General features: G+C 43.3%; 1 protein-coding gene across 1 annotated transcript in view; it reads right to left on the bottom strand.

Moving 5' to 3' along the window:
• Window positions 1–15,303: 15,303 nt before the first annotated feature.
• pde6c (phosphodiesterase 6C, cGMP-specific, cone, alpha prime) overlaps window positions 15,304–27,092 on the bottom strand; it is a 65,613-nt gene continuing 53,824 nt past the window's right edge. The window contains exons 19-22 of the mRNA XM_038773848.1: window positions 26,569–26,643; window positions 26,195–26,278; window positions 19,351–19,504; window positions 15,304–15,801 (exon numbers count right to left, since the gene is read on the bottom strand). Of these exons, the coding sequence (XP_038629776.1) occupies window positions 15,719–15,801; window positions 19,351–19,504; window positions 26,195–26,278; window positions 26,569–26,643 (396 nt within the window). The 3' untranslated portion in view covers window positions 15,304–15,718. The remainder of the gene's footprint in view (window positions 15,802–19,350; window positions 19,505–26,194; window positions 26,279–26,568; window positions 26,644–27,092) is intronic.

Genomic DNA, 27,092 nt, shown 5'->3' with positions numbered 1-27,092 from the left:
CTGCCCCAGCAGCCTCGAACACATCCATCGTCACAGCATCCAAAGTCAGATCAGCCTTCTTGAAAGTGAACCTTCAGAAGGCAATGGGTCCTGACAAGATCTGCGTGGACCGGCTGGCAGATGTGTTTGTGATCAGCTTTTTCCCCCTCCCTACTCCATCCCAAAATCCCCGTCTGTTTCAAGAAGACCATCATCATACCGATGCCAAAGAATAACCAGGCAACGTGCCTCAATGACTGTTTGGTGGCCTTGTCATCGATCGTAATGAAGTACTTCAAGATGTTGGTCATGAGGCACATCAACTCCATATTCCCAGAATGCCTAGATCCACTGCAATTCGCATACCGCTGCAACCGGTCCACAGCAGATGCCATCTTCCTAGCCCTACACATCCCTGGAGCAACTTGACAACAAGGAGTCCTACATCAGACTCCTATTTATTGACTACAGCTCCACCTTCAACACTATAATCTCAGCCAAGCTCATATCAAAGCTCCAAAACCTAGGTCTTGGCTCCTCACTCTGCATCTGATTCCTCGACTTTCTGACCCATAGACCACAATCAGGACGGATAAACAGCAGCACCTCCTCCACAATAGTCCTCAATACCGGGGCCCCGCAAGGCTGGGTACTTAGCCCCCTACTATGCTCCCTATACACACACAACTGTGTGGCAAAATTTGACTCCAACTCCATCTACAAGTTTTCTGACGACACAGACGCAGTGGGTCAGATCTTGAACAACGATGAGTCAGAATACAGGAGGAAGATAGAGGATAGAGAACCTAGTGGAGTGGTATAACAACAATCTCTCTCAATGTCAGCAAAACTAAAGAGCTGGTCATTGACTTCTGGAAGAAAAGTATCGTACACACTCCTGCCTGCATCAACTGGCCGAGGTGGAGTTGGTTGACAGTTTCAAATTCCTCGGTGTGCACATCACCAACAATCCTGTCCTGGTCCACCCACGTCAATACTACCACTAAGAAAGCACAACTTCGCCAATACTTTCTCAGGAAACTAAGGAAATTCGGCATATCCACATTGACTGTTACCAATTTTTACAGATGCACCATAGAAGGCATCCTATCTGGCTGCATCGCAGCCTGTTATGGCAACTGCTTGGTCCACGTCCGTAAGAAACTACAGAAAGTCGTGACACCGCCCAGTCCATTACACAATCCCGCCTCGTCAACACGTCCCACTGCCTTGGGAAAGTGGGCAGCGTAATCAAAGACCCCGCCTACCCCGCTTATTCACTCTTCCAACTTCCATTGGACAGGAAATACAAAAATTTGAGGATATGCACTAACAGATTCAAAAACAGCTTCTTGCCCACTCTTCTGCACTGATCTGATCTCTTCACACATCTTTTCTACTGAGTAGTACTACACCCCTGTATACTTCACCCAATGCCTGTGTCTATGTATTTACATTGTGTATTTTATGTTTGCCCTATGTATTTTCTTTTCGTACGAAATGGTGTGTCTGAGCTGTACTCGGAACAATACTTTTCACTGTACCTCGGTACACATGGCAATAAACAAATCCAATCCAATGTCAAATACACTTGAATATCCAGGTTCCAGCTGTGGTCACTTTGTAGCCATGTCTGCAATAACCATCACATACTCATTTATTTCTAACTGTGCTATTAATTCATTCATTTTTTTGCAAATGCATGCATTCAGATAAGGAGCCTTTAATTCTGTCTTTTTAGCATTTTTCCCTACTCTGACTTTATTTGCTGGTGTACTCTTATGTTTGTATGAGCTGTTCCTTCCTGTCACACTTTGGTTTATTGCTACCCTGCACTATTGCCTTGTCCTTTCTCTTTAACTTTCTAAATCTCCTCTCACATGAATCCTCTCCCAGTGTTTAGTTTAAAGTCCTATCTACAGCTCCAGTTATTCACCAGTACACCAGTGCCAATGCGGTAAGGTGCAGGCCATCCCAGCATCTCTTTTCCCATACTGGTGTCAGTGTCCCATGAATTGGAAGCCATAACCCCACCCATAACTGCACAAACAGCTTCCTGGTCTTATTTACCCTATGCCAATTTGTTTGTGGCTCAGGTAATGATTCAGATATTATAACCTTTGTGGTTCAACTTTTTGCTTTAAATCGTGGTCTATATTTCACTGTCAGAGTGCTGTCTTCCATAATCTTTTTTTGCCAAATCAATAGTTCATTATGACTTGAGATATTGATGGTAATCAATCCACTTCTGTAAATAATATTTTCTCGCCTTGTTGTACCCTGCATGTGGATTAACATTCAGCTGTAAGATTTCTGATCTACTTAGCACAGGACGGCACAACTAATTCACTAGGCCCATCTTAAAATGTAATCCTATTGTGGAAGATTCAGCATAAAAGCACTACATACTGTGATAGAATATCACCATGTATCTGAAGCAACGGCAATTCTCTGGAATTCCTTGGCATGTGACATAGAGCTCAGCAATATGGATAAAGCAGAATTGCCAGCAGACACGTTTTTGGAAAATTACTTTAAGTTCATTTCTATGTCTCTTGATGTGAAGAATGAACCAATTGTGTAATTAAAGGACAGCAATTTGCAGAACTGGTTTCCGTAATAGGATTTTCCCCATAAACCTATCCAGAAGATTGACATCAGAAGGAACACATTTATTAATTAAATTCAGACAACCAAGTAGCCTTAAAAACTATCTTCCATCAAAATACATTGTCTTATTCAACTGTTACTATACATTTATATCTAATATATTTGTAATTTGTTGCAAATCTTGGACTGTGAACATGCCCCATCTATTGTTGTCATGATTCTGCTGCATTTCTGTTTTGACTTTTCCCATTACAAATTCCTTTCTTCCCTTTTAGATTAGAATTCCTACGTGCATTTATGCTATATTTACATGTCCTAATATTGGGATTGTAATTGAATCTCCCAGCCCTTGAACCTGTTACTGATCCCAAATTGTTATAACTTCTGCTATTTCCTTACAAGTACTAAAATGAAATAAAACTATTTTCTATCGAGATCTTAATAATCCTGTCTGTGGAAGTTAGCAAGGATAAAAACTAAGGGCGGGATTCTCCGTCCCGCCGCACCTGTTTTCTGGGGCAGAGCGCCCCCCCCCCCCCCCCCCCCCCCCCTCCCCAGCAGCGGGATTCTCCGACGTGGCAGCCGGCCAATAGGGTTTCCTATCGGACAGTCCGTGGGCGTGAGTGTGCTGCTGGCAAAACGGAGCATCCCGCCAACGGAGAATCCAGTCCTAAATGTTTACTGCTCCGAATTGAGATTCTAAATTTTAACATCTTGTGGGTCAGAAAGATGCAGATAGAAAGATTCAGTCAAACAAGTTTTTCCTTGTTCTATTTTTCAAAGCACAATTTTAATATTAAAGCCAAACAAGCCTCCTTGAAGGAAATATGCAGAAAATGGGAAAGAGCCAGCTGAGAAGGGCGAGATGGGGGCAGTTTACCAGTATAGGGTGCAGGCATGGCATATGTTGGCAGGTCAACTCCATAGACAGGCCGCAGCGAGGGAGATAGTTCAGGTGCGGCAAGCCGGGGGAGTTGGTGGCTCTGGAGATTAATAAGGTGGTCGCAAAGTTCTAGAGGGACTTGTATAAGTGGGAGCCACCGGAGGAGGAGCAGGACATGAGGGAGTTTCTGGGTGGGCTGGAGTGCCCGAGGTTGGAGGAGGCAGTGGGGGTGAAGGTGGTGATTGGGTGGATGCAGACAGTGAATGCGGTGGGGCCCTGAAGGGTTCCCAGTGCTGGCGCGTTGATGGTGGGAATGTTTGAGGATGCAATGGACAGTGGTGTCTTGCCGCAAATGATGGGGCAAGCCTCCATCTCATTGATGCTTAAGAAGGGTGAGGTTCCGGCGGAGTGTGGGTCATATAGACATATCTCTGCTGAATATAGATGCCAGGATATTGGCAAAGGAGTTGGTGTTAAGGTTGGTGGGGTGCTTTCCAAAGATGATTAGGAGGACCAGATGGGATTTGTAAAGGGAAGACAGTTGCCCTCGAATGTGAGGAGGCTGTTGAATGTGGTGCTTTTTCTGACAGAGGGAAGGGAGATGGAGGTGGTGGTGGCTTGGATGCAGAGAAGGCATTTGATTGGGTAGAGCGGAGTTATTTGATGATCATATTGGAGAAATGTGGGATTGGGCCGAAGTTTGTGGCATGGTGTAGTTGTTACATAGGGAGCTGATGGCGAGGGTGCGCACAAATAGTATGAGCTCAATATTTTGCATAGCACCGTGGTACAAGGCAGGAATGCCCCATGTCCCACCTTCTGTTTGCATTGGCTAGAGAATCCTTGGCCATTGCGCTGAGGAGCTAGGGATTGGGGGGCAGAGGGTATAGCATAGGGTGTCCTTATATGCAGATGACTTGTTGCTGTATATTTCAGAGCCAAGCACTTCGGTAGGGTGTTTAATGGGGTTGTTCCAGAGATTTGAGACGTTTTCAGGGTGCAAATTGAATTCAGGGAAAATTGAGTGCTTTGTGATCTCCCCTCCAGGAGTTTGGGGGGGGGGGGGGGGGGGGGCATGCGGCTGCCATTTTGTCTGGCAGCATCTCATTTTAGGTATCTGGGAGTGTAGGTGGCCCAGAATTGGGCAGGGCTTCAGAATTTTAATTTCAGCCTGGTGGGGATTGTGAAGAATGATTGGCTGAGGTGGGACAGTCTCCTCTGTCGTTGGTGGGCCGAGTGCAGGTGATTTGTGTTCTTGTTTCTTTTTTGACATTTTAGGGGGATGGACAGGCTGATCTCCTCGTTTGGGTGGGGAAGGTGATGTGAATTAGGAAGGGCAGAGGGGCGGCATGCTAAATTTGATGTATTGTTATTGGGTGTCAAATGCAAAGAAGATTGAAGGATGGAGCAGGGAGGGGGGGTATTCGTGGGTGAGGATGGAGGCAGGCTTTTTCACGGGTAGGTGTTGCGGGCGCTGGCAACAGCGCCGTTCCGGGTGGCCCAGTGAATATTCGGTATCAGGTGGATGGCACCGGGGTTCTCCTGGGCCACCAGAGCCCCCTAGGTGGTCAGGGTAAATGCAGATTGGCTCCCTGGCCCTCCCCCTGAAACGTGGGCACCTTTGCACTGCCCAGCTGGCACCTTGGCACTGCCATCTTGGTACTGACAAGGTGCCTGGCTGGCACTGCCAAGCCAACAGGAGCACTGCCTGTGTCCCAGGGTGGCAATGCATGGGTGCCTGAGTGCCAGGGTGGCCATGTCCATGAAATGAGGGTGGAGGGGGAGTGGGTGGGGGAGTGCAGGGCAGGTAAGTCGGGGCCTCCGGGAGATTGGGTGTGTGATGGGGGGGCATGAAGGGCGGGGGTTCTGTAGGGGCCTTGAGAAACTCCCCAGGGGCCAAAATAGTGACTCAGCGTCATTGAATAGAGGTGGTGATCTCAAAATCCGCCACAAAAGGCAGCACATTGGCGCAGTGGGTTAGCCCTGCAGCCTAACGGCGCCGAGGTCCCAGGTTCAATCCCGGCTCTGGGTCACTGTCCGTGTGGAGATTGCATATTCTCCCCGTGTTTGCGTGGGTTTCGCCCCCACAACCCAAAGATGTGCCGGGTAGGTGGATTGGCCACGCTAAATTGCCCCTTAATTGGAAAAAATTAATTGGGTACTCTAAATTTATAAAAAATAAAAAATAAATTTAAAAATCCGCCACAAATGAACTTCAAAATTTGGGGGCAGAATCGCGCCCCACATTATTACTCTGGATTGACTAGTAGACAACTTACATTATAAATCCCGATATCTATGTTTATTATGGTAACTATACCTATAGAAATGTTATGCTGTAATTACTATTTTCCTGCTACTGGTGGTACTGTTGCACCTCAGTTTTACATCTCCCAATTTCATATATAAACTTGGACTGGATGACGTGAATTTGGAACAGTCAGAAGTTAAAGCAACCATATCAAATTACTCATATACGTTGCAATTTATAATAATGAGACTATAAAATCTCATCAATCCAATTTGCTGGCTATTGGAATCAACACAAAATTCTTTCCTTTGCATAAACATTTTTGGGAGCCCAAGTGTAATCACAATGACCGTGTTCTTCTGCACTGCTGCTCGTTTTAGGCCAAGAACATGTTTTTTTTAAAGAAAATTAACCCTACCTTTCGAGCCAAAATCAATATTGCTTCAATGGGTTAATGGTATAAAATAATAGTTGTTGTGTATTATTAGGACAGCCAAGAATGTCAGAAGCGTCCAATGGCTATAGATCAAACTCTTGGAATTTTTTAAAATTTCCTGTTCAAAAGCAAATGACCATCTCTGATGTGCTGTGTCCCTTTTGATTTGATCAATATATCTGGGCATTTCTATCCTTCCGCACAAAAAAGGTCAGATTTCATAATTAACTCTGTCAACAGTAAATGTGTACTTGATGTAAGGTTCCTAAATAGTGGAAAGTACTGACCATCAAATTAGATTAATTTAGGCTCAAACCATATATTTCACTTATTTGCACATTTAAAATATAATAGTTAAATTTAAAGTTGACGCTATTTTAAACCACACACATCCAGAACATCCATTAGATCTCACTCCTCACCATTCTTTTGAACAATCTGTTGAAGTGAAGAAATCTCGTGAAATGAATCCCTTGCCATATACATCATTAGGGAGTGTTGGATGAAATATGTAAATCCAGCAGTCGGTGGACTCTTTACTGGTTAGAATTTTGCTTGAGGACTAGTGGACCAATATCCACTTTAACTTCTTTAAGGAAGGGACAATTAATTAATTCAGGTACTCACCGTTAATTATGCAGTGATGAGGAGACAGTTTTGTAAAATTAGCAACAAGCTATTTAGTTCTGCCAACAAGTAGAAACCACATTCTGCCTGATACTAGATGCATGTTATTAATAAACCTGTATATAATCTTGTGGGATGCTATTTGTTACAGGTTGTAAGGTTTCATACTGTTGAAGACAATTCTTTGCCTTCAGTGAGACACCATTATGTTAAAGAAAAGGGGTGACAGTTGAGGCCATTTCCAATCAAAGCGGTAACTGAACAGTAAATTTAAAAAAACAATATCATTTTCAAAATACAGGGAGTGATATCACCACGGAGGTCTGCTATTGTCACTTTAGAATTGACTAATCTACAGTGGATCAAAGGCCATTCTTTGGGATGTGAAAACAGCAGTCACTTTTTCTAAAGCTTCCTGTGTTAAGTTGGTATGGATTTCATACCTAATTTAGATAACAGTGAAACATGTTTTCTCAAATGCCCTTGAAGAATAAATACCGTCACCTTCCCCATGAGGTTAGGTATATATAGAGAGTGTACTTTGGGTAAGCAGAAGATTTAAACACTGAATTTAAGTCCATATTAAAAGCTTGTTTAAATTCTCAATCCATTGCAAACCAATCTGCTCATGCCACACATGTGTATGTCTCAGTGTCTTTGATACATCCTATTCCTCTGCATTGTACACACTTTCAAATTTACAATATCTATGTGGCAGTCCTAAGAGTGTCTTGAAATCAGAGTGATGAAGTCAATGCTATTTTAATCTGAGACTCCATCATCATTACTTTGGTATTGTTGCACCCCCTCCATTCCTCAAAGGTTTACAACTGGCACGTCACACAAACTACACGAGACTGATAGTATTCACTTTAAGACTCTTTATTTGTACTAATTGGTCACACTGACTTTAAACTCAATAAATGTCACTTAACTCTTTAACTCAATGAATGTCACATAGTCTCTTTAATTTAATATACTAATAAACGTTACTCAACTCACAAATCAAACTCAAGTATCACTCTAGCAGTATCACCCAGACTCTTGACTGGGGGTACTTCACTAGTCCCTGAGTCACTGACTCAGGTCATCTTCTGCAATGGTTCTTCCCAGGGTTTTCGCTCCTGAGGCTTTGATCTCCTGTATCTTTATACCATTTCTTCCTCTTCTAGGATGTTCAATTAAGTATGTGTAAGTCCCTCATGTGGCTAAGGTCATTCTTCCAAACGTCTGGTAAACAGGACACATCTTTTCATTGTTACTTGAGCAGTTTTCCATATTAACAGCCTTTGCAACCACAAGTTGACTCTCTTGCTCAGGGTCTGAAAATGTCTGTTGTTCTCTGGTAGTTCTTGTGTCTGGACACCTGCAGTGAACTTCTTGTTTTTAAGCTCGAGTCCAAATATTTCTTTACTTGACCAAATTTTCCATCACGCAAATTGGTTCAGCTGCAGTAATTAAATTGTCCATCGCTCATTGTTAAGACTTTTCCAATTTGCTATGTGAATGGTTTAAAGGCTGGTTTAGCACAGCGGGCTAAACAGTTGTTTGCAATGCAGAACAATGCCAGCAGCGCGGGTTCAATTCCCGTACCGGCATCCCCGAACAGGCGCCGGAATGTGGCGACCAGGGGCTTTTCACAGTAACTTCATTGAAGCCTACTTGTGACAATAAGCGATTATTGTTATGAATGTGAGCCATGATTTTATATTCTTGTTAAAAATTGGGGCTGTGCTCACTCCTGGGTGAGGGCGCCAAGTCTGGGATAGGCTGCAAAGAGTAACCTAAGGTCAGTATAATATCCCTAGGCTCCCTACAAATGAAGTGTCCAAAAGAAATTGAACCTGAAAGTTAAAGGTCTGCCAGTCATGAAATGTGGCCAGCCAGAATAATCTAAAAGTAAGATAACACCGCAGCTATTCCCCCCTCCCCCGCCCACCTGCTTAATGTGGACACATTTTCCTCCAAAAATGAGCTTATGCACGGTTCAATAACTGTTGGCGATATGAATGTGGACAGAACGACCCCTTCACCTACAACAGGTTAGTCACTAAGGGAATGAAGGATTATGGGGATTAGGTGGAGAAGTGGAATTGAGGGCTGGGATATCAGATCAGTCCTGATCTCATTGAATGGTGGAAAAGACTCAATGACCCGAATGATCTGCTTCTGTTCCTACGTCTTATGGTCTAACAACTTGCATTTGCGTAGCATCTTTAACAGATAAAAATGTCACAAAGAAATGTAAGAGGTGAAGAGAAGGGGTGAGGTAGCGAATGGACAAGAAGCCAGAGTTCGAGGAACGGGCAGTTTAGGCTAATGTGTTGTAGTACGGAAAAAGTAACAGAGGTGAACTCATGAAAGGATTTCAACACATGGAAATTTTAGTTTAGTGACCTGAGTTAATTTAGGTCAGTGAGCACAGATGGGGGAGCGTGATTCGATATGAGTCAGGATACTGACGGCAGAGTTTTGGACAAGTTGAAATTTATGGAGGAGGGTAGGAACAACCAGACAGCTATTGCTATAGTTGAGTCTAGAGGTGACGTAAGAAAGACGCAAATTTCAGTGGCAAAAGCGCTGAGGTTGGGCTACTTACAGAGGTCAAAGAAGGCAGTCTTTGTGACACAGAAGACGTGAGGCTGGAAACACAGCTGACATAACAAACATGCAGTCCGCCAACGCAGAGTCGGTGGAGGGGTGGGGAAGTTTTAGATAGGTCGACCTGAACATCATCAGCATATGTCGGTGATAGATCCATGTTGACAACTGTGATTGCAACAAAGTAGGTGAGGAAGGAGGAAGCCACGGCTGGATCTTTTAGGAAATTCCCAAGTTGATGGTACAGATGTGGAAAGAAACATTATTGCTCTGATATGTTTAGATAGGTTAGACTGAAATCTAGTGTGCAACCAACTAAACAGACACCTTACTATGATCAAGATCTGCACGCCTAGGAGCAGCAAAGGAGACACCAATTTAAAGCAGATGTATGAATAAGACTGATGTTTTCATAATTATCATATTCATAGTCTAACCATCCACATTTCACTTAATGATATGTATTTCTGGAACTAATTTGTGCTGTTTAAACTGTTGAACTGTGGACACTTCTTCTGCATGATGTGCACTTCATCTGTGAAGAAGTGGCGTGTGGCGTATACAATGGTCCCAATATTAGCTTGTGACCAGCTCCTACACCATTATTATATTGTGTAAAGTATTATTCTCTTGCTGCAATGTTTTATCAATAGTTGTATTCTTGCAGCTTCAAAAAGCAGCATATCTTGGTAATCAGCAGAATTTCCCTAGAATTCTTGGTATTCTACTTGCAAGTTTCAAGTAAGTACACCTATTGCTCACCTTAATCTGCTCAATAGCATTCTGTGCACGGTTTTAAAAATTGCCCATAATTTATGCTCAAGTTGAAACTCCATTTGTTATCTTTTGAAGTGTGTTTTACTGGTATCTGGTCATCTATGTAAATTCACTTTATTTTGGGAAATCATTTTTGTATTAACACAACACACAAGTCAGGTCCCAAAGCTAGTAGTTAATAAAGGTCTTCACCTTGAGCAATTAGTGCATAACACAATTTTTGTACATAGAAACCAAATCCTGTATAATTATTATAATTGACAACACTATTTTATTTACATTCACATCCTAGAGTTGTACTTGTATTTCTACAGATGTACCTTCATTTCAGCTGATACAAACGTGCCTATAGTCACAAACTCAGCAGTGCATCTTTGACCATATTATCCTCAGCTGCCTTTCCCCATTGTTTGTCGTAAATAAAAGCACATTATTTACTCAACAGGTCAGCTTCTGAGTATGCGTACAATAAATGCCTACTTGGGAAATTTTGGGCGCGATTCAGCGGCCTCATTGCGCCTGACTTGGTGTTGGGACGACGCTATTGAATCTTGCAAGAGGCCTGCATCGAGAATTGCGACGCTCAAAACGTCACGCGAGGTTCAATGGAATCTCACGGTCCGTGGCGGATCTCTCTCTCTCTTGCTGGGTAAGATCCAGGTATGCCTATTTAAATGAGCCATTAGGCACATTTAAATATGCGCTCGTCCAATTCACTCAGGGTCTAGGATTCACCAACCTCGCCAGCAAGGCCTCAACTGGGCGCAGTTTGGTACTGGTTCACAAAGTTGTGAACCAGTCGTGATGGCACCTCGGGAGGGGGAATCTGCTGATGTGTTCAGGCCCCTGCGTGGTTGGTACCCTGACACTCCCCCTGGCATGTCACCCTGGCACCGCCAGGCTTAAAGAGTGAGCTCAACGGGGAGTTCCTTACCGTGGCCAAATAAAACATCAAAGTGTCATTGAATAGTGCCATCTTTCTTGGAACTGCAGATGCCAAGAAACACCCTGCTAAACGTCCTGTTCAGCGGACTTTAACTTGAGTCCACTGAATTACGCCCTTTATCTTTAAAGAAAATGCATCTATTCTTTGGTAAAATGCACAGAATTATTTTGAATGGAGAGTTTCTGTTGATAGCAAATTGGTTCCAACAGCAGAAAACTGGCGTAATTAAAGAGACAAGTGCTGGCAGAAATCCCCAAAAACAGTGTCGTTTTTTTTGAAAGACAGTGCACAACAAATTTATGGGGATTATGTCTGAAGTATAGAGGATATTATATCTATACTGTTCAGAAAATGCGAACAAACAGTAAGGGTTCAAAATATTTGCTTTACGGTTTTTAAACTTTGCTATGGATTGTTGTTTATGTCTGGAATTAAATGTCTAATGTTGACCATGAAACCATTGTTGATCGTCATTAAAAATTCATCTAGTTCAGGAAATCAACCGTCCTTACCTGGTCTGACCTACATGTAACTCCAGATCCACAGCAATGGGTTGACTCTCAACTGGCCTCTGAAATGGCCCAGCAAGCCACTCTGGCCAAGAAAGGATGAACAACAAACACTGGCCTTGCCAGCTGTGCCCACATCACGTAAATGAATGATTAACAAAAAAAAAGAATAATTTTGTCCAGCAGCATTTTTATATCGGGACAAGGTTGGACTGTTCAGTTCCCTGAGCTTGTTCCACCATTTCATCAGATTATTTCTGATCTGTACTTCAACTTAATTTACCACCCCTTAGATTAGTTAACAAAAATTTATGTTCTCAATTGGGAGAATTTAAATTCTCTTAGAATCTGCAGGTTTTTAGTAGAGTGTTCCATATTTTCACCACCCTTGATGTGAAAAGTGCTGCCTATTTTCACTCCTAATCGACCTACCTCGAATTTAAAGGCTATGCCTTCTTGTTCTGGATTCCACTACCAAAGGAAATACAAATCAAGTTTATGGAACATGGCCTCATAATTTAACCCTTTAAGCTGATATTCTGACAAATTTGCACTGTACCCTCTGCAATTTGTAAAAGTAAATACTTTCTGAGGTGTGGTGCCCAGAACTGAAGAGTACTCCTGTCTGACTAGGTTTCTATACAACTGAAGCAAAACTGCATCCCCTTTATCTAACATAGAAGCACAGAAAGTAGGAGCAGGAGTAGGCCATTTAGCTCTGCGAGCCTTCTCTGCCATTTAACATGACCATGGCTGATTCTGAAACTCAAAACCATGCTCCAGTGCTCTCCCCATACGCCTTGACGTCTTTAGAGTCTCATAACACCTTTAGACTTTACTGACCTCCTTGAGAGAAAGGCAATTATTTCATTAGACTAGTTGTACATGCGAGTCACAATCAATGGACACGAAACGTAGGTGAAGTCCGAATCGAAAGGCTTTAATCAGCAAGAAGTGAGCCCGGCAGCAGGAGTACAGAAATGGCCTGGCTGCTGGGAAACACGGGTTCTTATACCCCGCCTCGTAGGCAGAGCTAACTTCCTCTTGACCAATAAATATACAGAGAACACGATACTTAGGCCAATGGGCAGCGAGCCCTCTACACCAATGGCAGCTCATACTCCCAGGTACCGTAATACCCCTAGTCATACTACCACAACCTGGTTTTTAATGATTTCTGTGCATGGAACCAAATAGGTTTGTTCTTCCACAGTTCCCAACCTCTCACCATGAAGAAAACATTTCAGTTCAATTTTCCTGGATTCAAACCTCACACTTCCCCACAATGAACTTCATCTGACATTGTTTTACAACTTCCTTAATTTGTCTGAGTTCCTTTGTAATGTTCTGCTTCCTTAGTGCCCCTCTTAATTTAGCTCACAGGCAAACGTGGATATACAGATCACAGTGGAACACCATTTATCATACCTCGCCAATCAGGTTACCCTTCATTCCTAATCTTTGTCTTCTACCTGCAATTTCCAGGTCAATGCACAAAGTCGCCTCTAATTGTGAAGTTTTATTTTTGCTGATAATCTGTATGTGGAACCTTATTATAAGACATCTGGAAATCCATATTGACAGTGTCAGTAGTAGACACTCCCCTGTCGACCATGTTAGTGATCTCTAAACATTCAGTTAGTGTAATCAGACATGGCCTACCTTTCACTGACCCAGTCATGCTGATTCAGATCAGCTCGTACTTGTCCAAGGCTAAAACTTTCTAGCCAATCACGCCGGTGGGATCTTACGGTCCCACCAACAGCTCATCGCTGCCCTGGGTTTCCTGGCGGCGAGGGGTCCATTGACAACGGCAGGACAAGAAAATCCTGCCGCTGGCTTAAATTGGGCCGCCTTGTGTTGCAGGGCAAGTCCCGCCCCTAATGTTTCTTTTAGTACCCTGGGGCACAAACTATCAGGTCTTGGAGGTTGAAGTTTGATTATTTTCTCCATTGCCTTTTTATAAAAACTAATATTAAATCCAATAAGCTCCTTTTTATTTATTCTTAGGTTCCTTTGTACATTTTGGAATGCACTCTCCAGCCAAGCGCAGAATAACAAGTCAAGGCACAGAACAAAGCTTTCCACGCCAACAGTGCGCCTTAACCCTCACTTCATAAGCTTCTGCTTGAGTTTGACATTTCCATTTCCTACTTAACCATTCTTAACAGCCAGTCTGAGACTATCAATTTAACTTGCTAAATTCTTTTTAAATTAAAGCTCAATTTCTGACATTTATGACAATTAATTGATAGTGCAACTGATAGAATATTGGATTTATCTGCAGCTTAAATCACAGTAAGTTCATCTCCCACCGCACTCCCATTGTAACCAATCTTTTGCATGTTATGTGTGAGACACTTAGGTTTTAGATTTCATGGAAACACAAATTGAACTATGCAATAAATTCCCATATTATTAAAAACCCTGGAATTCAATGTAATAAAAAAAAAATTACTTATTCTGTTACCTTGGAACAGAAATGTTTCTCTTAGGATTTTAGTCAGCATTCTGATTCAGTTACAAATTATTCTTTGTGTGAGCCAGCTTTTTCGTGGTGAGGGTGGGGTGTGTTACAGTTCACTCAGGGAGTCCAAGTTGTTGTGACAACATGGGGTGAGATTCCTTGGCCTCTACACGGCATGTTTCTCCGCAGCAGGAGGTAGGACGCTGTTGACCCGCTGTCAATGGGATTTCTCATTGAATCCACCTCATGCCACCAGGAAACCCGCATCAGGGATGGTCCATCAGCGGGACCAGAAGATCCCGCCAGCAGGAACAGCTGAAAGATCTTGCCCAACATGTTGGGCGGGATTTTCCCACCAACCCCGCCGCGTGTTGTTCGGTGGCAGAGGCGGCCTGCCAGCGGGATCTACCAGACCCGCCATTTCCAATGGGATTTCCCGTTGACAGCATCCTTCATCGACGGGAAACCCATGCGCCAGCGTGGGACCAGAATTGCCAGTAAATCCCGCATGTATTTTAACATGCATGTTGTAATCTGGGTACTACTGATAGTTATGGTAGAGGCTGCAACATTCTTTCCTTCATATGGTTGAGCAGGACCCTCTCCTGCTTTTTCTGAGCCAGAAGGATTTATAGGTTAATACTCAATCTGTTAGGCCATGTTATGAATGCACCTGCCTTATCCCCTCGGGTCCTGGGGCTTGACTCAAACTCATTCATTCTGGTTTAGAGGTAGGGAAAATGCCCACTATACCACAGACCTCCATGCTTTGTAGGATGTCATAAATGCATATTCAATAGCACTTAAATGCATCTATCAATTAGTTTGAAACCTCATAACTATAAAATGAATGGCTATCAACTTATTGAAATTATTAGATTCCTAAAGTTGAGGTGCTGAATTGAAGGTTTACTTTCTGATGTGAATAATTACGTCAAATATAAGCAATGTGACACAATCAACTGAAAGGTTATTAATCACATGACTGGAGTTGGGATTTTTTTTGTTACAGTGAAGTGGCAGGTTATTTGCTATTATTTTTCAGCTTCTTAGGGTAGTGGTAATGTGACTGGACAAGTCATTCAGACTCCTAGGCTCAAGCTCTGGATGCATGAATGCTAATCCCAGCGTGGTGGCTGAGGGAGTTTAAGTTCAGTCAAGAAATAAATCTGGGATAGAATGTTAATCTCATTATTAATGATTATGAAACTGCTGGATTGTTGTCAGAACCCATTGGGTTCACTAATATCTCTCAGGGAAGTAAATCGACCATCCTTACCCAGTTCTGCCTACGAGTGACTCCAGACCCACATCAGTGTCGCTAAATTTCAACTGCCCTCTGAAATGGCGCAGCAAACCATGGAATTATATCAAACTACTACTGTGGAAAAACAACACTGTGAATGTAGCTACACCACATGGTTCAACTTTACCTCCACTTTCGAAAGGGCATTATGGGATGGACAATAAGTGTTGGCCTTGCCAGCAATGCTCATATCCCAAGAACAAAATATATTACAACATATTGCTTAAAACTTTGTTAAACATGCGCTCGCAATCAAATGTATCTTTCTGGGAGTCAATGTTAAGCAGTTTGCAGTATGCCTTGAGAGGCATCCATTTAGAAAGTTGTTAAAATATGTCACACGTTCTGGATTTTCCTCCATGTTTCCCTTCATTTCCTTTGCATCCATCTCCTACTTCTCCATTTGCTGCTGCAGGAAGATAAAGCGAGTCAGATCTCAGTTTTCTTTATCTTGACATGATACACAAACTAGGTTTAAAAAGCTCAAAGGGAAAAAAATCCTGCTGCAATATGATTATGAAATATCAACTATGTAATTAAAAATACCTATAAATAATTCTTCATTCATTCTGGGAATGTGAGAATCGCTGGAATAAACAGAATGTATTGCTCATATCTACTTACCCTTGAGAAGCTGGTCGTGAGCTGCCACTGTGAACTATTGAAATCCATGTGCTTTGGGTATACCCACTCCGCCTTCAGGGAGGATGTTCCAGGTTAAAGACACGGTCACATTGAAGCAATGGGAATGCCATTGCAATTCAGGATGGTATGTGACTTGGAGAGGAGCTTAAAAGTAGTGGTCTTCCCACACGTCTGCTAGATGTGAAGGTTGTGCATTTAGAAAATGCTGTCAAAGGATCCTTAGGTGAGTTTCTGAAATGCATCTTATAGAGATGGTGCACACTGCAGCCTTTCTGAATTGGTAATGGAGGGAGTGAATGTTTAAGGTGGTGGATTAAGTATCAATCAAGATTTTTAAAAATTCATTTACGGGATGGGGCATCGCTGGCTAGGCCAGCATTTATTTTCCATCCCTAGTTTCCCATCAGAAGGTGGTGGTGAGCTGCCTCTTTTAACCGCCGCAGTCCCTGAGGTGTAGATGTACACAAACTGCTGTTAGGGAGGGAGTTCCAGGATTTTGCCTAACGAAAATGAAAGAACAGTAATATATTTCCAAGTCAGGATGGTGAGTGACTTGGAGGGGAACTTCCAGGGGGTGTTGTTCCCAGGGTATCTGCTACCATTGGCTCTCTAGATAGCAGTGGTCGTGGGTTTGGAAGGTGCTGCCTAAGGAACCTTGGTGTGTTCCTGCAGTGCATCTTGTAGATGGCACACACAGTTGCCACTTACCGTCAGTGGTGGAGGGATTGAATGTTTGAATGATTGCGAAAGGGATAGAAATCAAGCAGGCTGCTTTATCCTGGGTGGTCTTGAGTGTTGTTGGAGCTGCACGCATCCAGGCAAGTGGAGAGTATTTCATTACACTTCTGAATTGTGCCTTGTAAAGGGTGGACAGGTTTTGGCGGGGCCAGTAGATGAGTTACTTGCCCCAGGATCCTGAGGGTTTTACCTGCTCTGGTACCACAGTATTTATATGGTTAGTCCAGTTCAGTTTCTGGTCAATGGTAACTCCCAGAATGTTGATGGTGGGGGATTCGGCGATGGTAATGCCATTGAATTTCAAAGGGCAATAGTTAGATCCTGTCTTGTTGGAGATGGTAGATGTCTGGCACTTGTGTGGCGCGAATGTTACTTCCCACTTGTTAGCTCAAGCCTGGATATTGTCCAGGTGTTGCTGCATTTGGACATGGACTGCTTCAGTATCTGAGGATTTGCGAATGTGCTGAACATTGTGCAGTCTTCTGAGAACACTTCCACTCTGACCTTATGTTGGAGGGAAGGTCATTGATGAAGATGATTGGGCTTAGGACACTACTCTGAGGAACTCCTGCAATGATGTCCTGGAGCTGAGATGATTGACTCCGACCACCACAACCATCCACCTTTGTGCCAGGTATGACTCCAACCAGCAAAGAGTTTTCCCCCTGATTCCTATTGATTCCAGTTTTGCTAGGGTTCCTTGATGCCATACTCAGTCACTTTCACCTCACTTCTGGAGTTCAGCTCTTTCGTACATGTTTGAACCAAGGCTGTCATGAGATCAGGAGCTGGGTGACCCTGGTGGAACCCAAACTGAGCACAGTGATCAACGTATTGCTGACAAAGTGCCGCTTGATAGCACTGTTGGTGACCCCTTCTATCCCTTTGCTGATGATTGAGAGTAGACTGATGGGTTGGTAATTAGCCCGGTTGGATTTGTCCTGTTCTTGTGTACAGGACACATTTGGGCAATTTTCTACATTGTTTTGTCTTGAGAGTTTCTGGAGCTGCACACATGTAGGGAAATTGAGCAAAGACCATGTTTCTGTGTGTTATACAGTTTGAAAGGATAGAGAACTGAAGACAGGAAGAGCAAGAAATTGTGGATTGCTGCTGTCTCAGTTTTACCTGAGCCAACCATACCATTTAAAGGAGATTGGACAAGGGAGTCTCTAGGGATTCCGTGCCAACAGGACTGTGGTGAGCCAAATGAGAGAGGATTCATAGACATGCGTCTTGTCGGTGTGTAACGTTTCTGGGGACTTCAGATTGAATACAGCACCTGGAGAATGGAACTCAAGGGCAGTAACAATTGGATGGGTACTGAGTGATCCTATAAAATGACGGCCAAATTGAAATGACTGTGAGATTTCCCCTGGTACCACATTTGTGTGATTAATAATGCAAGTGCTTGTAACTACATGAGGCACAACTCCATTGTATTGGCTATTTAAAGTGAAATTTACCTTTTGATTTGGAATACCAAATTAACATTGTTAATTAATGTTAGAATAATGTTGATTTCAGTTGGTTTGTTGGAGTAAAGGTTTCAAAATATGACTCTTGTCCATCAGTTTTCTTTCCATTGGCATTGTGAGGATTCATTTCTTTTAAAGGATTCTCCACAAGGATCCTAACATACATAATAAGAATTTTCTAAACAATAATCCAAGTGTTCACATAACACTTCTGACTTCTCTGTTTTTGGGGTTATCAGCACTGAACATGTTTGTGTTTCGTCCACAAAGGAGGAAACATATTTTGATCCTATCTATTCACTCTTAACATTTTGGGATTCTCCAGTCTTCTTTGTGGCAGCGCCAGTTGCGAGTGGGAACGAAGTTCCAGCTGAAACTCCATTCATTCTCAGCAATACCGAAAAATCCCAGCTGCGAACAAGGATGGAAGATTTGGGGCCATTGTGCTTGTATTAAAGAAAGATTGTAGCCCATTTCCATTGCTCTATCACATAATTAGTCGTACTCTTTCTCTATATCTCTCTCTCCTACTTAACTCTGTGGTCAAGTGTGGTGAAGAAATTTTCCTTAATTTTTCTCAGTCTATTTAAGGTATTTACTTCCCCTCCTTACTTCACGTCTTCATGCAGCCAGGGAAGAAGGCATCAACTTTGCTTACCATTTTCTGCTGCTCTTTCCCGCACATCAACACATCCATTTAATGCACCAAGAAGCACATAAGCAATTGACACTAAAACTGTGCAGTGCACAAGTCTTCCAGGACAAGTTCCAGCAGAATGATAGTAGGAAGTTGTTTTAAAATATTGAGACTGTTGGCTTTGAGAAGCAGTATAGTTAGCTCAGTAAGTTGGCCTTTGTAACACCAATGCTCTTTATGCTTCCACATTACGCCTTAATATCAGTCGACCGTAAATGCATAATAAACCTGCAAATCACAAAGTACGTCCTCAATTTGATCTTGCTAGAGCAATGGTTTCCATTGTTCTGTTTTGAACAAAGTAAAAAATGCCAATCTGGGTAAATTAATACAGGGTGCACCTAACTAAAGTGAGCCTCACTGGAACTCAAAAAAATGACAAATGGAAGAGTCTCCTAACCCTTTTTGACAGCCTTTTCTTCGTGTTCTTTTCTTTGTTCTTCAATCAGCTTCATCTTTGCATCATACTCATCAGCTCGTAATTTCCATTCAACTCTGTTGCTTTGGAGTCCCTCATACATTGGTGTTATTTCTTTATGGAATCTTGAAAATTCCTGCAAAAGGCAGCCAGGTATTAAATGTCAGTTTAGTGGTCATGTAATGGTGTTAAAACGTTCATGGATAAGTGTGTATTATTGAGGTAGATAAAACAGGGTGGAAACAGAGACCTGGCTCAAAAAGGGCAGGATCAGGTAGTAAATATTCCTAGATATCAGGTGCTGAGGAATGATAGCAAAGAAAGAAAGGAGAAAAGGTGGCAGTGTTGATCAAGGAGAATATTATCATGTTGGGGAGAGAGGATGTCCAACTAGTGGGAAAGATGTAGAGGAGGAAATATTCAGAACAATTACACAGAGAGGTGGATAGACTACAGAGTGGTGATGATGTGGGATTTTTATTACCCTAATCTAGACTGAGATGGTAGTAGCATAAAGGCTAAGAAGGGGGAAGAGGTTCTGAAGTGTGTTCAGGAGAATTCTTTTGATCAGTACGTTTAGAGTCCAATGAGGAAGGAGGCATTGTTGGATTTAATGCCAGAGAATGAGTTTGATCAAATGAGTCAAGTGTCATTAGGGGAATATTTAGGGAACAGCGAACATTGTATCATAAAGCTTTGGTTAGTTTTGGAAATTGACAAGATCTTAATTGGAGGTGAACAATTTCAGTGGGGTGGGAACAGATCTAAACGTTCGAATTGAAGACTGACAGAGAAGATTGTAATGATACAATGGACTGCCATTACAGAGGATGTGGTTTGGTACAGTTGAAGTACATTCCCTAGAGAGGGAAAGTTTGGTCAACCAAAGCCAAAGCTCCCTGGATTTTGAAAGAGGCAAAAAGAAAGGTGAAGCAGAAAAAGCGTATGCATGACAGATGTCAGGTTGATTATACAAGTGAGAACCAGGCTCAGTATAGAATGTTCAAAGAAGAAGTAAAAAGAGAAACAAAGAGAGAGTAGGAGAAGAGACAGGCAGCTAACATAAAAGGGAATCCAAAGCCTTCTAGAGGTATATTAATTGTAATGGGGGAATAAGAGATGGATGGCAACAATTGGGATTAAAAAGGTGATCTGTGCCTTGAGGCACAGGCATGATTGAAGTACTAAATGAATGCTTTGTATCCATCTTTACCAAGGGAGAAAATTCAGCCAATTTCATAGTGGAAGAGGAGGAAGTAGACACACTGGATGGGTTAAAAATTGATCTGGAGGAATGTGATGATCGGAATACCTTGCCCCTTTAAGAGGCTTGTGATGATCAGAATACATTGCCCCTTTAAGAGGCTTGGAACCCTGGGGGACTCCGCCTCTGGCTACGCCCCCTGGGAAACAGTACTTAAGATGAGACTCCATTTTGCGAGCACACTTCTCATGGAGGCTGCCATTGTTCACTGCTTATTAAAGCCTTTGATTACTGACCTAACTTTCGTGTTGTAATTGAGAGTGCCTCAAGGAGGTATTAAAAAGGTTGGCTGTAGTTAAAAATGATAAGTCATCAGGGCTGGATGGGATGCATCAATTGATGTAGAGATAGAAGTTGTGGAGCAAATCTTACAAACTCCTTAGATATAGAGGACTGTGAAACCTGTTGTGCTCTTATTCAAAACAAAAAAAAGAGTAAGGATAAGCTTACTACAGACCAGCCAATTTAAATCGGTGGTGGCTAGCTCTTAGAAATAATCTGGGACAAAATTAACAGTCATGAGCAAGTGTGGATTAATTGAGAAAAGCCAGCATGGATTTATTAAATGCAAATCTTGTTTAACTAACTATTTTGAGTTTTTGATGAGGTAACAGAGAAGATTGATGATGGTAATGGTGTACCTGTGTTCAAGGATTTCCAAAAGGCATTTGATAGAGTGCCACATAATTGGCTTGTCAGCCAAGTTGAAGCACATGGAATAAATTGGGGAAGCTTGTATTCCGCGAGTCGCAGAAGGAAATTGTTTAGAATATCCCTGTGGGCCTCATGAGGGTTATTACAGTGACAAATGGATTTATGAGAATAGTACCAGCGATAAGACGTCAGTTAGATTGAAGATTTGGGGTTTGCTCTCCTTGGAGAAGATAAGGTAGAGGAGAGATTTGATTGGGGTGTTTAAACTCATGAGGGACTTAGGCAGAGTAGATGGAGAGAAACTGTTCCATAAAATCATTAAATACCTAGAGTGCAGAGGAAGGCCATTTGGCCCATCAGGTCTGTACCGACTCTCTGAAAGAGCACACCCAAGCCAATTTCCCTTCCCTACCCCAATAGTCCCTTAAGCTAATCTACTGGACACTAAGGGACAATTTAGCATGTCCAATCCACCTAACCTGCACATCTTTGCACTGTGGGAGGAAACCGGAGCACCCGGAGGAAGCCCATGCAAACACGGTGTGAATGTGCAAACTCCACACAGTCACCCAACGTCAGAATTTGAACAGGGGTCCCTGGCGCTGTGAGGCAGCAGTGTTAACCACTGTGCCACCGTGCGTTTCCCATTAGTGGAAGATTGAGAACCAGAGGACTCCAATGTAAGGTGAATGGTTCTTTTGCCAGAGGTAGAATGAAGAAAGGCTTTTCAATGCTTAGGATCTAGATTGAAAAGCCCTTTCCATCTCTCCAATAACGTTTTTGTCCTTTTCCAGAACTAACCAAAACCGTACAATACACTGGGGTAAATTTTACGGTACTGTCCACCATGGGATTTTTCGTTGGCAGAACGGAAAATTTGACAACCTTTTAAAGATCCATTGGCCTTGTGCACAAATTTCTCTCTATCCACTTTGTCCACGCCACTCATAATCTTGTCGACCTCTATCGGGTCGCCTCTCAACCTCCATCGTTCCAATGAGAACAGACAGGGTTTTTCTAACCTCTCCTCATAGCTAATGCCCTCCATACCAGGCAGCATCCCAGTAAACCGTTTCCATACCCTCTCCAAAGCATCCACATCCTATGGTAATGTGGCAACCAGAATTGTACACAATATTCCAAATGAGGCCTAACTAAAGTCCTGTACAGCTGCAACATGACTTGCCAATTTTTATATTTAATGCCCCGACCAATGAAGGCCAGCATGCTATATGCCTTCTTGACCATCTTATCCACTTGCGTTGCTACTTTCACTGATGCGTGGGCATGCACACCCAGGTCTCTTTGCCTGTCAAAACTCTCAAGAGTTCTACCATTTACTGTGTAATTCCTACATGCATTGGACCTTCCAAAGTGCATTACCTCACACTTGTCTGGATTAAACTCCACCTGCTATTTCTCCGCCTAATACTCCAACCAGTTTATATCCTGCTGTATCCTCTGACAATCCTCTTCACTATCCGCAACTCCACCAATTTTTGTGTCATCTGCAAACTTACTAACCAGACCAACTACATTTGATTTTCTTCCAAATCATTTATATGCACTACGGCCAACAAAGGTCTCAGAACTGATCCCTGTGGAACGCCGCTTGTCACAGCCTTCCATTCAGAAAAGCACCCTTCTACTGCTACCCTCTGTCTTCTGTGCCCAAGCTAGTTCTGTATACAACTTGACAGCTCTCCTCTGATCCCATCTGACTTCACCTTTTGTACCAGTCTACCATGACGTGCCTTGTCAAAGGCTTTACTGAAGTCCATATATACAACATCTACTGCCTTTCACTCATCTATCATCTTTGTCACTTCCTCGAAAAACTCAATCAAATTAGTGAGGCACAACCTCCCCTTCACAAAAGCATGCTGTCCGTCACTAATAAGTCAATTTGTTTCCAAATGTGAGTAAATCCTGTCTCTCAGAATCTTTTCCAATAATTTTCCTACCACTGACGTAAGGCTCACCGGCCTATAATTTCCTGGATTATCCCTCCTCCCTTCTTAAACAATGGAACAGCATTGGCTACTCTCCAGTCTTCTGCAACTTCATCTGAGCCAATGAGGATACAAAGATTACTGTCAAGGCCCCAGCAATTTCCTCCCTTGCCTCCCTAAGTATTCTGGGGTAGATCCCACCAGGCCCTGGGGTCTTATCTACTTTAATGCTTTTTAAGGTGCCCAACACCTCTTTATTAATATTAACATGACTCAAAATCTCTACACATTCTACCTATACTCCTCATCCACCATCTTTGGTGAATACTGAGGCAAAGTATTCATTTAGTAGCCCACCCATTTCCTCTGGTTCCATACATAGATTCCCTCCAATATCCTTGAATGGACCAACCCTTTCTCTGGCTACCCTCTTGCTCTTTACATACGTATAAAACACCGTAGGATTTTCTTTAATCCTGTTTGCCAATGACATTTCATGAACCCTTTTAGACTTCCTAACTCCTACCTTAAGTTCCTTCCTACTTTCTTTATATTCTTCAAGGGCTTCATCTATCATAAATAAGCCTTTTAGACCTTACAAATGCTTAATTTTTCATTTTTCTTTTTGACAAGGTTCATAATATCACTCATTATCTAGGGTTCCCTGTACATGTCACCCTTATTTTTCATCCCCACTGGTATTGATGGTCCTGAATTAGAATCAACTGACATTTGAAAACCTCCCACATGCCGGATGTTGATTTTCCCTCAAACAGCCTCGCCCAGTCAACACTCTCCAGATCTTGCCTAATGTTGTTGAAATTAGCCTTCCCCCAGTCTAAAACCTTCCCTGAGGACCACTCTTGTCCTTATTCCATAAGCAGCTTAAAACTTACAGAGATATGGGACGGAATTCTCCGACCCCCCGCAGGGTTGGAGAATCGCCCAGAGCCGGCGTAAATCCCGCGCCCGCCATGGCCGGAATTCCCCGCCACCCGGGAATCGGTGGGAGCGGGAATCGTGCCGTGCTGGTCGGCATGCCCGCCCGCGCTGATCGGCATGCCCCCCGCGGCGATTCTCTGGTGCACGATGGGCCAAAGTCCCGCTGCTGACAGGCCAATCCCGCCGACGTAGTTTCAGCCACCTCTGGTGGCGGCGGGATTGGCGGCATGAGCGGGCCCCCGATGTCCTGGGGGGGGTGCTCCCACGATGGCCTAGCCCATGATCGGGGCCCACCGATCGGCGGGCGGGCCAGTGTCATGGGGGCACTCGTTTTCTTCCGCCGCCGCAACGGCCTCCACCATGGCGGAAGCGGAAGAGACCCTCCCTACCGCGCATGCGCCAGTGGTGACGTCAGCGGCCGCTGACGCACCGGCGCCTGCGCGAACCGGCGAAGGCCTTTCGGCCAGCCCCGACGCCGGCCGGCAGGCATCAAAGGCCGTTGGCGCCGGTTTTGGCGCCAGTCGGCGTGGCGCCAACCACTCCGGTGCGGGCCTAGCCCCTAAAGGTGCGGAGAATTCCGCACCTTTGGGAGGCCCGACGCCGGAGTGTTTGGCGCCACTCCGCTACGCCGGGACCCACCGCCCCGCCGGGTAGGGGAGAATCCCGCCCATTATCACTGTTCCCGAAGTGATCTCCTACTGAAACTTCGATCACCTGGCCGGGCTCATTCCCCAGCACCAGGTCTAATATGGCCCCTCCCTGAGTTGGGCTATTTAGGCTGTTCACATCTTGATTCAAAAAACCCTCCTGGATGCTTCTTATAAATTCTGCTCCATCCATGCCTCCAGCAGTAAGTGTGTCCCAGTCAATACAGGGAAAGTTAAAATCATCAGGATCTGTCTGCATATTTGTTCTTCTACCTCCCGTTGGCTGTTAGGAGGTCTGTAGTAAACCCCCAACATTGTGACAGCACCCTTCCTGAGCTGTACCCATATTGCCTCGCTGCCTGCACCCTCCAAGGTGTCCTCCCTCAGCACAGCTGTGATATTCTCGTTAGCCAATAATCCAACTCCCCCACCCATTTTGCATCCCCCTCTATCCTGCCTGAAGTATCTAAATCTTGGAATGTTTAGTTGCCAATCCTGTCCCTCTTGCAAGCAAATTCCTGTAATAGCAACAACATCATAATTCCATGTACTAATCCAAGCTCTAATTTAATCTGTTTTACCTGAAATACTCCTCGTATTGAAACTAACACACTTCAGCCCACCAGCCCTGCTGCGTTGAACAACCATTCCCTGCCTGCTCTTCCTCTTAATCTTACTGGTTTTAGTCTGTAGCTCTCCTTTAGTTATTTCTCCCACTGACCTACTGCTCTGGTTCCCCCCCCCCCCCCCCCCCCCCTGCCATATTGGGCAGTTCAGTCTGTTCCTCTGCCTTCCGCTTTACTCCTTACTAGCTTTGGTTTCTATCCCCTCTTTACTACCCTCTGATTTCCAGCATCGGTTCTCACCCCACATGTCACATTAGTTTAAACCCTCCCCAATAGCGCTAGCAAACATTGGTTCCAGTCCTCCTTCAAGGGGCTGGTTTAGCTCACTGGGCTAAATCGCTGGCTTTTAAAGCAGACCAAGCAGGCCAGCAGCACAGTTCGATTCCCGTACCAGCCTCCCCGGACAGGCGCCGGAATGTGGCGACTAGGGGCTTTTCACAGTAACTTCATTGAAGCCTACTCGTGACAATAAGCGATTTTCATTTTTTCATTGCGCCAGGCTTAATGAAGAAAACCCAGCACCCAGATTTAATTGTGTCTTTCAAAGGGGAATTAGATAATCAACTGAAGAGAGTAAATTTGCAGAGCAAAAGGGAAAGGGCTGAAGAGTAGAATAGGAGTTGAATTGTTCTTGCAGAGAGCTGGCAAAGGTATGATGGGCTGAATGGCCTCCTCCTGCTTGTAACAATTACACAATTCTAATTCAGACCAGATAGGGAATAAAACAGCCATTATACTTACTTTATACACAAATGTACACACAAAGTCGATGAAACCAACTTGTAGTTTGGGGAGTTCACCCCCTTTGTTTCTGTCCATCATGGGCTGTTAAAGAATAAGTAGCCAAGATTTTTTATTGGATATATGTATTTCATTAGTGAATCTTCATTGATTGATATGAAACCTAATTCTACATTTTGCATCCTCAAAGTTATATATGCTGTGTTGCTATATTAGTGCAGTGTTATAAAGGTTCAATTCAGAGATGTGTAAGTTGTGTTTTATTGTGCTTTCTCAGCTAACTCTTTTTGTATAACATATATCGCCAATTATCCAAGAAATCTAGCTGTCAATTTGAAACAATGTTAAGTTGGCATTAAATATTGAGATCTTACAATCGGTTGTTGCTGTAAAACTGTTCGTTCCAGATCACCCTGTTCCCAGAATTCATTAGCCACCATGAGGGCAACCTGGAATGAAAACACTGTATGAAAGACAAGCAAAGAAAATATTAAAATGTAAATTTGATGGTAGAATATGAATAGTGCTCGCGTAATATATGGTTTTGAAATGAAATGAAATGAAATAAAAATCACTTATTGTCATAAGTAGGCTTCAAATGAAGTTACTGTGAAAAGCCCCTAGTCGCCACATTCCGGCGCCTGTTCAGGAAGGCTGTTGCGGGAATCGAACCGTGCTGCTAGCCTGCCTTGTTCTGCTTTCACAACCAGCGATTTAGCCCTGTGCTAAACAGCCCCGCTGGTTTTAATAAGGTTTTAAAATATCACATAGCAAATAAAGGACACATTGATGACATCTACGCGGTAATTAGGCACAAATTAAATTCAAGGTCATTTAAATGTACATAAAATTCTACATCTCCACACATCAAAAACTGAAAGGTTGAGTTTCCTTTTAA

This window comes from Scyliorhinus canicula, chromosome 16, assembly GCF_902713615.1.
Source record: "Scyliorhinus canicula chromosome 16, sScyCan1.1, whole genome shotgun sequence".
Taxonomy (NCBI): Eukaryota; Metazoa; Chordata; class Chondrichthyes; order Carcharhiniformes; family Scyliorhinidae; genus Scyliorhinus; species Scyliorhinus canicula.
This window is presented reverse-complemented; position numbering and strand designations above follow the sequence as displayed.